The sequence below is a fragment of the Salminus brasiliensis genome, chromosome 23 (genome assembly GCF_030463535.1).
Source record: "Salminus brasiliensis chromosome 23, fSalBra1.hap2, whole genome shotgun sequence".
Classification (NCBI taxonomy): domain Eukaryota; kingdom Metazoa; phylum Chordata; class Actinopteri; order Characiformes; family Bryconidae; genus Salminus; species Salminus brasiliensis.
The window spans coordinates 30,137,324-30,150,892 of NC_132900.1; the positions used below are offsets into that span (position 1 = coordinate 30,137,324).

The 13,569-nt window shown below is 42.8% G+C and overlaps 1 protein-coding gene across 2 annotated transcripts; it reads left to right on the forward strand.

Annotated features, from left to right (window-relative positions):
• Positions 1-1,890: 1,890 nt before the first annotated feature.
• On the forward strand, positions 1,891-6,828 carry p2ry12 (purinergic receptor P2Y12). Of its 2 annotated transcripts, none has more exons than XM_072668683.1 (2): positions 1,891-1,949; positions 5,052-6,828. In XM_072668683.1, the coding sequence occupies exon 2, from the start codon at positions 5,068-5,070 to the stop codon at positions 6,142-6,144; it is 1,077 nt and encodes a 358-aa protein (XP_072524784.1). In that variant the 5' UTR covers positions 1,891-1,949; positions 5,052-5,067; the 3' UTR covers positions 6,145-6,828. The 2 variants fall into 2 exon arrangements, with proteins under 2 accessions (XP_072524784.1, XP_072524783.1); XM_072668682.1 differs by lacking the exon at positions 1,891-1,949 and adding an exon at positions 3,410-3,708.
• The last annotated feature ends 6,741 nt before the right edge of the window (positions 6,829-13,569 follow it).

A 13,569-nucleotide genomic window follows, 5' to 3' on the forward strand; every position in this document is an offset into this window, starting at 1 on the left:
TATGATATCTCATGATTTTACTAAAGGGCTGCGAAGTAGTCGCTAAATATGTGCTATAGTCTTGATGGTTGGTCGCTCGGGCATTGCTAAGTGGTTGCTATGGTATTTCAGGTGGCTGCTATATTGTTGCTAGGTGGTTGTCATGGTTGCTATTGTAGATGGTTGCATATTATAATAAAGCCTGCTGCTATGGTGGTGCTGAGTGGTTGTTTAAGTTTTGCCAAATAATCGCTAAGTGGTTGCTGTGGTATTTCAAGTGGTTGCTATATTGTAAAAGTGGTTGTCATTGCTGCTACTGTAATGCAGCTTGCTGCTATGGTGGTGCTCAGTGGTAGCTATGGTGTTTCCAAATGATGGCTATGGTATCTCATGTTATTACTAAAGGGCTGTGAAGTACTTGCTAGATAGGTGCTATAGTGTTGATGGGTGGTTGCTAGGGTATTGCTAAGTGGTTGCTATGGCATCTCAGGTGGTTGCTATATTGTTGCTAGGTGGTTGTCATGGTTGCTATTGTAGATGGTTGCTACTGTAATGCAGCTTGCTGCTATGGTGGTGCTGAGTGGTTACTATGGTTTTGCCAAGTGGTCGCTGGGGCATTGTTAAGTGGTTGCTATGGCATCTCAGGTGGTTGCTATATTGTTGCTAGGTGGTTGTCAATGTTGCTATTGTAGATGGTTGCTACTGTAATGCAGCTTGCTGCTATGGTGGTGCTGAGTGGTTACTATGGTTTTGCCAAGAGGTCGCTGGGGCATTGTTAAGTGGTTGCTATGGTATTTCAGGTGGTTGCTAAATATGTTGCTAGATGGTTGTCATTGTTGCTACTGTAATGCAACTTGTTGCTATGGTGGTGCTGAGTGGTTGCTATGGTGTTTCTAAGTGATGGCTATGGTATCTCATTTTATTACCAAAGGGCTGCGAAGTACTTGCTGCATACAGTGCTACAGTGTTGATGGGTGGTTGGTAGGGCCAAGCCGCGCTGCCTGCAGAGCACCTGCACTTTCTGGACTACTGTTGGGGATTTTCTGAGAGCTCACAAATGCACAGTCAGCAAGGAACTGGATGCTGCTGGGCAAGAGTGAAATGTCTAGGGTCAGATAGAGTGCACTGTGATGTATTGTGGGTTTCAGAATCACTCCCACGCATACACAATCGCTCTCTCTCTCTCTCACTTTCTTACCAGCCTCCCACATAAACTCTTAATGTGAATTGTTCTTATTGTGTCCACAGATGCTTCCTCAGTCCCACCGTGCCTCAGCCTTGTTTAGAGGCTCCTTTGAAAACTTCAGACACAAGCTATGTTACAAAGCCTAGGCTGCAGCCGAGGGTAGGCAATCCCAACTGAGAACCAGAAAGTTTTGTCCACGGGTTTCACTTTGGCCCCACATATGGATGCCCACCAGGGTCAGTGATGGGACCCGCAGGGGTTAAACACAGGCCCCATCTGGGTTGTACACTGCATACTGGGCCTGGACCGGACCCATGTGGCCCAACTGGGTCCCAGTAAAATGCATGTACAACCCCCTTGGAGCCCATACCCACCTGGAACCCACCTTGGAACCCAGGTTCCACCCATCTGAGCCCCACATGGACCCATGTCGCATGTTGGCTGGGGAGGAGGGACCACAGCTGGACTCATTTTAATGGATCCAAAGCAGCCCAGGCTAAACGTGCCTTCGTTAAGCCCAACAGCTTTGGCCTACAGCCCTGCTTCCCTCTCAATTCCGGATGCAACCACCGCTATCTGTCTTCACAATGAGCGCTATTGTTTAGGCTGTGCTTTCAGAAATTAGGGTCAACGCCCAGGGGATTTGAAATCAAATATTGAAATTAAATATCTGTGCAGCGCTAAACCTGCTGCCCTCGCTCTCTCTCGCTCCCTCTCTTTCGGTGATATCTGTCTTCGCTGCATGTTCATGCTAGGAAATATCAACGAATTCTGATCTTCTAGTGTGAGTATCCATCTCATGAGGTAATTTGATCACAGCTCACAGCAAATCTAGTTGTACTCGCCTACAAGCTGGTTACTTTGGCTTTTGTTTGGTTTGACATCCTTTAACGGTGGCCATAAAGGGCCATTTCCACCAGTCTTAGGTGTGTCCAAGCTTGTATTATTGTGACAGTTGTGAAAGCTGACGTTGTGGCGTCTATTTGACTGGTTTCCAGAATACCTCAGGCTTGTTTAGACGTTCCTTTGAGAACTTCGGTGAGAGAACTGTCCATTTATCCTGGTACTGCCTCTACTCTCTACTTTTTTGCTTCAGTTTATTTGACTATTCTAATTATTGCGACCCCTGTGACCTTTTTTTATTTATTTCTTCTACAATATTGTTTTATTCTAGCTATGTATTTTTATCTTGTAAAGGTGTCGACCAGGGGAGTATGGGTTCCCCTTTTGAGACTTTGTTCCTCTCTGGGTTTCTTTCTCTCAATCTGAGGGAGTTTTCCTAGCCACTGTTGCTCTTGGCTTCCTCAAAAGAGACTCGGACCAGGATCTCAGTACAGATGCTTTGTGACAACTTTTGAAATCACTATATAAGCAAATCTGAATTGAATTGAACGAATGCACCACCCCTCCGAAAAGGGTGGAGGGTTGGGTGGTGGGGTTGAAATGTTTTTGTAGTTGGACAATATCTAAAAATGACCCTTTTTTTAGTAGTATAAGATGAGATCATGCATTTTTTTCAAATGCTACTTTTTGCATGCTTATTTATGGTTTCAACCGCTCTGTTTTTCACCACATGCTGTTAGAGTTTGAAAGCCGGCCCATTTGGCTTGGTTGTGGTTGTGAGACAGTCACTATCCAGCACCTGGGTTAACCAAAAACAGCCTAAAAGCCTCCCCAGAACTGTGAAAACAACCCAACAAAATGATTCAACAGGCTCAATCCAGCATTTTTTATGGGGGGACATTTTGGCCTATTTTCCATTCAATGTAATCACGTAGCTAACAATGTAATTAAGTATGTAATTACCTTTTTAAATGGCATTACAAAACATCACAAATACCCCAGTCATCTAAGAGCTAAAGCCCCAAACCATGGAGATGCTCATAACACCTTACTTCTCTTCCCTGTAATGGAAACTGGCTGCCGCAGGTTGAGTGACGCATCGGGCAAAGGGTCAAGCAGGCATCTCTTAAAAAGTGAAGTTGGCATAAGAGGCTTTTCTGATTCATCTCACATGTTCTGTCGCTGACTTTCGCCCCCCTTTGCCCGAGCCTAATAAAATCGGGGGCTTCTGAGATCAGATTAAAACAGAACATGAATAGGGAATAGAAACTTCGGCCTTTGAGACAGGCCCAGGTCTTTGCAGCAACAGCATATTGACCCCCCCCAAGAATTCACATAAAGCCAAATATAAAGCACACCCAGACGGCCTGAGGAGCAGATGGTGTCTAGGTTACGCAAAGCCAATGCACAAAGAACGTGTAGCGCCACTATGCTTGGGTCTATCCTTAGAGCCCAGACTGCTGTGCTTGGCAAATTGGGAAACCAAAAAAACACAAAAGAGGAAGATAGACTTTCCCTAAATTCACTTTCAGTGTGCGTCCAGTTCTCGGCCACCTATTCGGCAAGGCAAATCTGCTTCCGTCACAATAGCCTTATCAAGTGACTTTGAACATATCTCGGGACAAACCTACCAAGGTTTGGACTGACTGGACCAGCCTTCAGACTTGGAATCTACCTCGAGGTCAGAGCACATAGAGCAGGTAGGTGCATGCCAGCTGCCGGTTTGGTCATATTTTTCCAGGACAACAAGCCAAAAATGAAGAACTGAGGACGTTTCTCCTCTGGTAAAGACCAAACGCATTTAAGTAGCGTAGTAAAGTATTCAAATTAGAGGTCAAGATTTATAGGTGCAGGTCAATGACACAAATCCCGAGTCCCTTTCCTGGGAAATGCAAATTAATAAGAAAATGCAACATATTTACCGGTAATCCAGTACTTATGCATGCAAACAATGTTCTGACACGCTTTGATGGAGGTTCAAGACTGGGTTTCAATAGGATTCGGTGCTTTCTACCAACAACCCGCACTGCTGTTGTTGAGACACGGGGTATGGGGTAATCTAACCTAATCTAATCTAATGGGGTAATCTAACCTAATCTAATCTAATGGGGTAATCTAACCTAATCTAATCTAATGGGGTAATCTAACCCTGCACTGCCGAGTCTCTTCTAATTGTCTTAGCCCATTGGCTGGGTTGTTCTTGTGATACAGTCTATAACCCAGCTAATAAGTTATAATTAATAATAAGCTTTAATGTTATAGGTAATGCAGTCTATAACCCAACTACTGAGCTATAAGTAATCCATCATCTTGGTTGTTATGGGTAATACAGTCTATAACCCAGCTACTGAGCTATAATTAGCCCATCATCTTGGTTGTTATGGGTAATACAGTCTATAACCCAGCTACTGAGCTATAATTAGCCCATCATCTTGGTTGTTATGGGTAATACAGTCTATAACCCAGCTATTGGGCTATAATTAATCCATCATCTTGGTTGCTATGGGTAATACAGTCTATAACCCAGCTACATAGCTATAATTAGCCCATCATATGAGTTGCTATGGGTAATACAGTCTATAACCCAGCTACATAGCTATAATTAGCCCATCATATGAGTTGCTATGGGTAATACAGTCTATAACCCAGCTATTGGGCTATAATTAACCCATAATCTTGGTTGTTATGGGTAATACAGTCCATAACCCAGCTACGGAGCTATAATTAGCCCATCATATGAGTTTCTATGGGTATTACAGTCTATAACTTAGCTATTGGGCTAAAATTAACCCATAATCTTGGTTGTTATGGGTAATACAGTCCATAACCCAGCTACGGAGCTATAATAAGCCCATCATATGAGTTTCTATGGGTATTACAGTCTATAACTTAGCTATTGGGCTAAAATTAACCCATCATATGGGTTGTTATGGGTAATACAGTCTATAACCCAGCTACTGAGCTATAATTAATCCATCATATGGGTAAACTTGAACTGTACTTATTTGATAACACGTCTCTCCATTGGTTTCTATTTATCTAGAGCCACCATCTATCTCATGGAGCTCACAACAGCCCTGTCAGCATTCCCGGTCCACTTCACCAACCAGACCAATGGAACCAACGGATCATGTTCCCGTGACAATGTGCTGAAGACAACTGTCTTCCCTATCCTGTATTCCCTCCTCTTCCTGCTAGGACTGTCTCTCAACATCCTGGCAGTGTGGGTGTTCTTCAGCATTCCCAGTCGCTCCCACTTCATTATCTACCTGAAGAACATCGTGGTGGCAGATGTCCTCATGACCCTCACCTTCCCCTTTAAGATCCTGTCGGACTCCAACCTGGCCTCCGTCGGCATCCGCGTCTTCGTCTGCCGGGTGTCTTCTGTGCTCTTCTACCTCACCATGTACATCAGCATCCTCTTCTTCGGCCTGATCAGCGCCGACCGCTGCAGGAAGACCCTCTGGCCCTTCGTGGGCACCAGCCATAAACGGCTGACCCGCAGGAAGCTCCTCTCAGGTGCCATCTGGGCAACCCTGCTGGTGCTTTCGCTGCCCAACGTGATCCTGACCAGCAAGCCTCCAGCCTCCAAAGACTTCAAATGCAGTGACCTGAAGACTCCGCTGGGGCTGATGTGGCACGAAGTGGTCAACCATATCTGCCAGGTCATCTTCTGGGGCAACCTGATCGTAGTCATAGTGTGTTACGCTCTTATTACCAAAGAGCTTTACAGCTCTTTCACACGAACCCGAAGTGGACCAGCGCAGGGGTATGCGGCCGGAACGAGCACCTCCCAGAGAAAGAAGAAGGTACGAGTGAACGTCTTCCTCGTCCTGGCGGTGTTCTTCATATGCTTCGTGCCCTTCCACTTCGCTCGGGTGCCCTACACCATGAGCCAGACAAGGGGGCGTCTTTTCAACTGCCAGCAGCAGTTGATCTTCTTCCAAGTGAAGGAAAGCACACTGTGGCTGTCCTCCCTTAACTCGCTGCTGGATCCGCTGATCTACTTCTTCCTCTGCAAGTCGTTCAGGGATTCCCTGTTCAACATCCTGCAGCTCTCACCTGGCAGATGCAGGGCACTGCAGGAAAGCATGGACACCACCGCTGGCAGCAGCCCAATGGGAAACACTGCCTGAATGACTGGTTGTAAATAATGCAACAGTCAATAGGATGTGGGAAGGATACGGATACAATCCAGTAGAGAGTCTTGTGGCTAGCAGGAAGGTAAGTAAGCAGGTAGATAGATAGACGTACGTCATTGTTTCTGGAGGAAACTGAAGTCTACCCATTTAACTGCTTAATGAAGATGTTTCATGAAGTAAATGACATTGCATTGGTCAGAAACCCCTAAATTTAAGTAACCGTCAAATGGTACAATTGACAAGTGTAGGGACTAGCATTGTCTTGGTTGCAATTGCACCTGTCAAGGGGTGAGATATACTGTACATACAAGGCAGCAAGTGACAAGACAGTAGTGGTTCTTAACGGTGATGGACAAAATGGCTAGACGACTGGGTCAGAACATCTCCAAAACTTTAGGCCGGTCTTGTGGGGTGTTCCCGATATGCTGTGGTCAGTACCTACCAAATGTGCTCCAAGGAAGGACGACCCAAGACTCCTGGTTGGTGAGGCGACCCCACCTCACACCTCATAAGACGTGAAGAAACTGCTGCAAGTCCTCGAAAGATCAGAGCTGTTTGAATACACAATGTTAGTTGAGTGTATATACAATGCTTTTTAAAAAAATATCATATCCAATGCCCATATGTGATTTATGGTATGAATGTAGGACACCTCGAAATAAAGTGTTTCTTAATTTCTTCAAGTAAAGTGAAGTGAAATAACGAATAAACGAGATGTAGGACTATGAAGAACCCTGCAAAAGGTTAAAGGACCTCCACATAACCTTAAAGGTTCTTCACCAAGGTCTTGCCCAGAAACGTTCGCCCAAGCCAAAGCACAGGCAAATAAAGCTAATCCACCTCCACCCATGTTCAGTTGCAGCAATTCCCATTGGTTTAGCTGCTGATAGCATGCAGCTTTGAGGAAACCTCTGGAATAAGGTCATGGAAATCTACCAATAAAAGCATCACCAAGCTCCTGAAAAGCCTCACGTCCCACGAAGCTCTACTGAGACCACGACTAAGTGGAAGGCATATGGCAGGAGGCCAGTCTTCTTTCTACTCCAAGAATATTTGACTGTTCTCTACATTTGCTCTCACATAGAGCATGCCAAAGAGTCCCTTGGCGGTTCTGGAGCATGTGGAAAAGGCTTTCACGGTTTTTCGAAACCCTGTGGACCTTCAGAATTGCGGAAAATGCTCAATTTATGGGAGAATATATATTCAGCATACTCGACTAACATTAGCACTATACAGTAATGTTTGTAAACCCATGTCTGACAGTATCACTTGTATCTGATCATGGTGTTGAAATATTAATCTTGGCATAGTTGCATAATAAGAGTTTAGTGCTAGGAATGGACATACTGTGCCAGTGCCGGGTTGGGGGTGGGGGGGCGGTCTCACACTCTACAAGCAAGGAAGCTAAAGCTGGGAAAGCGATGCTAAGCTAACTTGGCTTCAGTCTTCTCAGTGTGCTCAGGGGACACTGAAAGGACATCGACAGGACATCCTTTTAGACTCGGGGAACAATTCCAAAAATATTTACAGTGTTTTGGTTACAGTGCTAAAAGCAACACAAACTATGCTACATGGCTCCTGTGTAAACCAGCCAATCAGAGCAGAGCCACTACAAAAGGAGAAGCAGCATGTTTAGTTGTGAGCCAAATAACAAGGTGGTAAATAGGATTGTAAAACTGTATCTGAGCATTTTTCACCCCAACTAAAGTCACATCCTTATAATTTATACATTAAATATCATCTTTAATGCTCAATAAATGCAAAATTTGAATGCAACTTTAATAAAAGACAGAAAAAAAGGTAATTTTGAAAAAAATCTGAGTTTTAAATTGCAATTTTACTTCAGTTCAATAGTTTAAAGAGGTTTAATAGTAAAAACAAAGGATACCACCTGAACCATCTATGTATACAGAAATGTTTAATATGCCTTATGAGAGAGTGTTAAATAAAAACACGAAGGCGCACAGCCTTGTTAACAAGAGCCTTTCAATTTCCTGAAATATGCAAAGCACTATTTTGCATTGTGCATAAAGGGCCTAAAAACAAATGTCATTCCAGAGAACCTTTGTAAATAAAAAAATAAAAATACATGACTTCTCAGACCTCTCTGAAGTTGATGTTTGGACGTTCTTCTGTTTGCACTTCTACTATTTTAGGACATCACACCCCAGCCAGCATGCTCATGGGGAATGTGAACTAGGTGGGTTCCAAGTGAACATGGGCTCTGAGTGGGTTTGTACATGTGTTGTTTCTGTGTCCCAGTTGGACTTACCGAATGGGCCCCATTGTTACAGCCCACCCTAATTTCACATGGGTTCCATCTAGGCCCCAATGTGCAGTATACACCCCAGATGGGGCCCATACCTAACCCCTCCTGATCCCATCACTGACCCGGGTGGGCATCCATATGTGGGGCCAACGTGGATCCTGAGGACAACACTTTCTGATTCTCAGGCTACTCACACAGGCCCCGCATTCATAGACTAGAGTATCTGTGAGCAGAAATTGCAAGAATGTGTTGGTAGTTAATTATATAATGAGACATAAACAATCTTACGTAGCTGAATGCACTCATTAGAAGTCCCCAGACTGGGAGGCTTGTGACAGTGGACGGCTGAAGCCCTTGCTGGGGTTTGAACTTATGATCTCTTCACATTTGAGTAAGTGTTGAGAGAGTCTGATGTAAATGGCTTCACAGCTCCAGAGTGGTGTAACTGTCTAACAGCTTGTCAAGAGACGGGATGTTTCCTAATGTAGACAGAGTTGACTGGTGTAAAAATGCCAAAAATGAACATTGTGATGCAAACCTTTTATGACATCACACATTTCCTTTAATGTTACAGGTTAACTTTCCTGGAACCTTCTAAAAACACTGCTGAGCGCCCCTCTAACGCTCTCTGCTAGCTGAGAAGACTGTGTTGAAGGAGCTTCGGCCACCCCCTACTAAACTGAAATATGAAAGGAAGCTTACATCAACACAACAATGACCCGTAGCACACAAGCCGAATCACGCAAGCGTGGTATGGCGAAAGAACAAAAAAAGACGGGTAAGCGTTTTCCAGTGGCCTTGAGAGCAGCCTAGCAACCGGCCTAGCGACCGTGCTTTCACAACTCAACAGAGCATCACTGAGGAACGGTAAACTGCGCCATCTAGTTCTGGATTCGAATGGTTTCGCTGTAAAATCCAATCCAAGCCGTTGTTTTCGGATAATAAGGGGATGTGAGATCACTTCCATTCATTCGTTTATTCATTCATTCACTCTGCCATTATTAGAAAATGACAGATATGGTTTTATGATCCTTCATGTGTAATCCCCAGTGACCTAAACCCTTCGTGTTTATACGAAACTGAGAATTGAAAATTCACTTTTCTACTACTTCTCCTTTTTCTCAGGGTTGCTTCATTCTGCTGCAGCTAGCGGAAAGGGCTGTACAACAGTGGCGTGATGCAGAGAGAGAGAGAGAGAGAGAGAGAGAAAGAAGGGGGTAGAATGACTCACACTATGTCCAAATATATAGTATATATATTTAGTCCCTGTAGAGGAGTACTGCTAATAGAATAGGACTCTCTGGAGCAGATCAACATCAACCTATTGGGACCATGCTCCATCTAATGCTTTTGGGGATTGTTGAGGTGGGTGGTGATCATCCAACATCCTGACCTCACTAACGCCCTTGTCGCTGAATACACAGTACTGCAATAGTTATTACAGTAATAATCACAGTAATAATCACAGCACTGTAACATATTGCAGTAATAATCAAAGCAATAATAGCTATTACAGTAATAATCACAGCACAAACAGCTATTACAGTAATAATCATAGCACTGTAGCCATTATTACAGCAATAATCACAGCACTATTAGCTATTATGGTAATAATCACACCACTGTAACTGTTATTACAGTAATAATTACAGCACTAATAGCTATTATGGTAATAATCAAACCACTGTAACAGCTATTACAGTAAAAATCACAGCACTGTAACGGTTCTTACAGTAATAATCACATCACTAACAGCTATTACAGTAATAATCACAGCACTGTAATGGTTCTTACAGTAATAATCACATCACTAACAGCTATTACAGTAATAATCACAGCACTGTAATGGTTCTTACAGTAATAATCACATCACTAACAGCTATTACAGTAATAATCACAGCACTAACAGCTATTACAGTAATAATCACAGCCCTGTAGCCATTATTACAGGAACTGTTTCTACATTTGTATTAAAAACATTGCTGCATTAATTTAAAGACTAAATTACAAACATTAAACACATCACAAATTCTTTATGGTATTCTGTTCAATATATTACACATTGTTTTTATATGTAGGTACTAAATAAAAAAGCAGGTGAGAAGCTTCACCAAATGGAGCTAGCTGGCTACAGACAGGGGCTCACACACACACATGTATCCAGTAATGTTACTCCTACACCAAACTGAATTCTGTCGAATGTTCATGTATAAATAGTTTATTGCTAGCAAAGGAGGGAGCGTCTCTGTAGTGCTCCTCTCTCAGCGGGCCTACAGTGAAGCTCGCCTCACGGAGCAATGCGGCACCACAGAATGGCGGCAGGGAGAGTCGAGTTCAGCTCCCTTAAGACTCTCTACTCGTACAAACACGTATCTATTAAGGAAACAGAGCTTGCAACACCACGTTTCACACCTTGGTTCACACATTTCACAAAGATACGAGCTGAAAGAGCTTGGCTAATAAAGTAAGCAAGCTTGGAAGGCGAGGTGACAGACCACTAGCCTATATGTTTATCTCCAAGACGGCGTTCAGCGACTTGCGTGACGATAAAAAAATAGCAACCGAGCTGAAAATCAGGGAAATTAACCATTCTTGTTCAAAATCCTGCTCAAAATGACCTTTCTGCGAATTCACCCACCACTGAATTTCGACCATGTGATCTACAGTATTATGCAGTATCAGGCTTCATTATATAGCCGTAATGCTGTGAAACATACAGATATTTGCTACAGTCTAGTGGAAAACCTTCTTCGTCTCTAGACAGTAGAGACAGTTACTCATTGATTTCAGAAGAAACAATCAATGAGCAGGTGTCCCAATACTTTTGTCCTGCAGATTTACTAAAAGCATAAAGGACGTTAGACCTAAACACCATGGAAAATGGAGATGTGCACTCTTATAAATAAAGGCGATGCCATAGAAGAACTTCTTGGTACCAGAAGTGGCTGTTCTATGGCATCGCTTAAAGAGCCCTGTGTAACACCTTCATTTCTAAGAGTGCACATCTCCTCCATCTGACATAAGGAGATGTTCACAGAGACGGCGATGATCCAGTATATACACTTTAAGAAATGGTAATATGACCAAGTTTGTTTGCTTCTTTCGTTTTGCTTAGTTTTCCAAAGCTAATGTAGCCAGAGGTGACAAGTATCGAAGTACAAAAACTCCTTAAATTCTTAAATTTTAAAAAACAGCCTCGTCACTCCTATTTCATTTGTTTTTATTCCGGCTCGTCATCCTTCAAAAAAAGCCCTCTTCAGATAAATCCACCATCCGGAAAGTGTGAGTCTTATTGTGATTGGACGAGAAGTATAAACAGACTCCATTCTGACTCCCTTTTGGTTTATAGGCCATCCATCACACCTGCACACGTCTCATCACTCTCCAGCGAGCTCACAGCAGACTGTGTCTGTAGTCTAGTATGAAGACTGTGTCCGTGGCAGAGACTCAAGAGACCTGCAGTGAACCGTCCCGACTGAGCCCCACATTTACACTCCAATAAAGCTGATTGATCACACGCCTCTGAAGTCTGACTTTCTGCAGCTTTACAAAACGTCTAGACAACGACTCCTCATATTCTCCTCCATGAAGCTCATGTTAATGCTCAGTAGAGCACAGAGACGCTCCTTTAATAGAGCTGATATTACTGAAATGCTTCATTTTCAATGGGCAGATCTGCAGCTGAAACAGGAGCCTAGTGCAGCCCAACATTTTTAACATCAACATTTTAATAGATCATTCTCCTCATTATAGCTTTTAGAGAAATGGGTTTTGGGGAGGAGGGGGGGGGGTAGTGCACTATAGACCCCTGTGGCGCGGCCTAAGCTTTCGGCCTTTGTTTTCCTTCCATTACTTTTACTTTTCTACTTGAAGTCATTCTGAAACCAGTACTAGTTACACTTTTACTGGAGCAAAAAGCTTCAGTTGATACTTCAGCTTCTATAGAAGTCTGTTAAACCCTAGCATCTCCACCAGCTGGCATTTTGCGAACCTCCATTTCTTTCGTTTCCACAACCCACCACTCCGCATCTCTTTCCTGTTTTTCAGCCTAGTCTCTCAGTCCTGAGAGGAAGGCCAGCCTTCTCAGCAAACAGCAGCCACCCACAACCTCAGCCCAACTCTGGTTTCTGGGTAGATAGCGGGTGTCGCATCTCATGACTAGACTTTAGCAATTCTGCCTAGCCTGCAGACTAGCCAAAGACATAGCATCTCGTACAAAGACACACATGATGGCAACATTTATGCTGACCAAGCTGAAAGACCAACTATAAAACACTGTAAGGCCAAATGTTGGTGGGATGAGTTGAGGATGAGGTGGGGTGGTGATCATCATCCAACATCCTGATCTCACTAACAGCGCTCCTGTCGCTGAATGCAATCAAATCCTCACAGCGATGCTCCTCTCAAATCTAATAGAAAGTTTCTTCTTTAGACAGTAGAGACAGTTACTCCAACAAAAGCAGGTGACAATTTTCGAATTCCCTTGATTTGGTAAGAAACAGTGAATGAATAAGCAGATGTCCCAATACTTTTGTCCATGTGTGTGTATATAAATCCTTAACTCATCAATTTTAGATATCTGAATGCAATTATTACAAGGGGTGTCCACAAATATTTAGACGCATAGTGTAGCTGTACATGTATGTGCATTTACAGAACAGATGTGTCAGATCCTATCTGACGATCTAAAGTTAGCTCTAAAGATCTAAAGTGAGCTCAGAGGGTGGATTAGACTTTATTTCTGCTGAAATATGGAATAAATCTCATAATTGATCTCATAACTAATCTCATAACTTAAATGACTGATCATCCATTTATGTTTTTAGAAAGCTGTTGAAGCTTCAAGAGTTTATTTTGAGTTTATTGTCATCTGCAGCAGAAACAAGCAGTTCCTCCACTTACCGACAATCTTATAAATATCATATAAAGAGATATAAAGAGAAAGAATAATATAACAGAGAAACAGAATGAGTATAATTAAATTATATATATTATGTATAATTTAATAATATATATTTTATGTAAAATTATGTATATATACTAAAAAAAAGCTACGAAAAAAAACAACAAAATTTCCTCGAGACAGTTTAACAACAATTTTTTTAACAATGAATAGTTTTTTAATTTATTAGTTCTCCTGCCCAAAAATT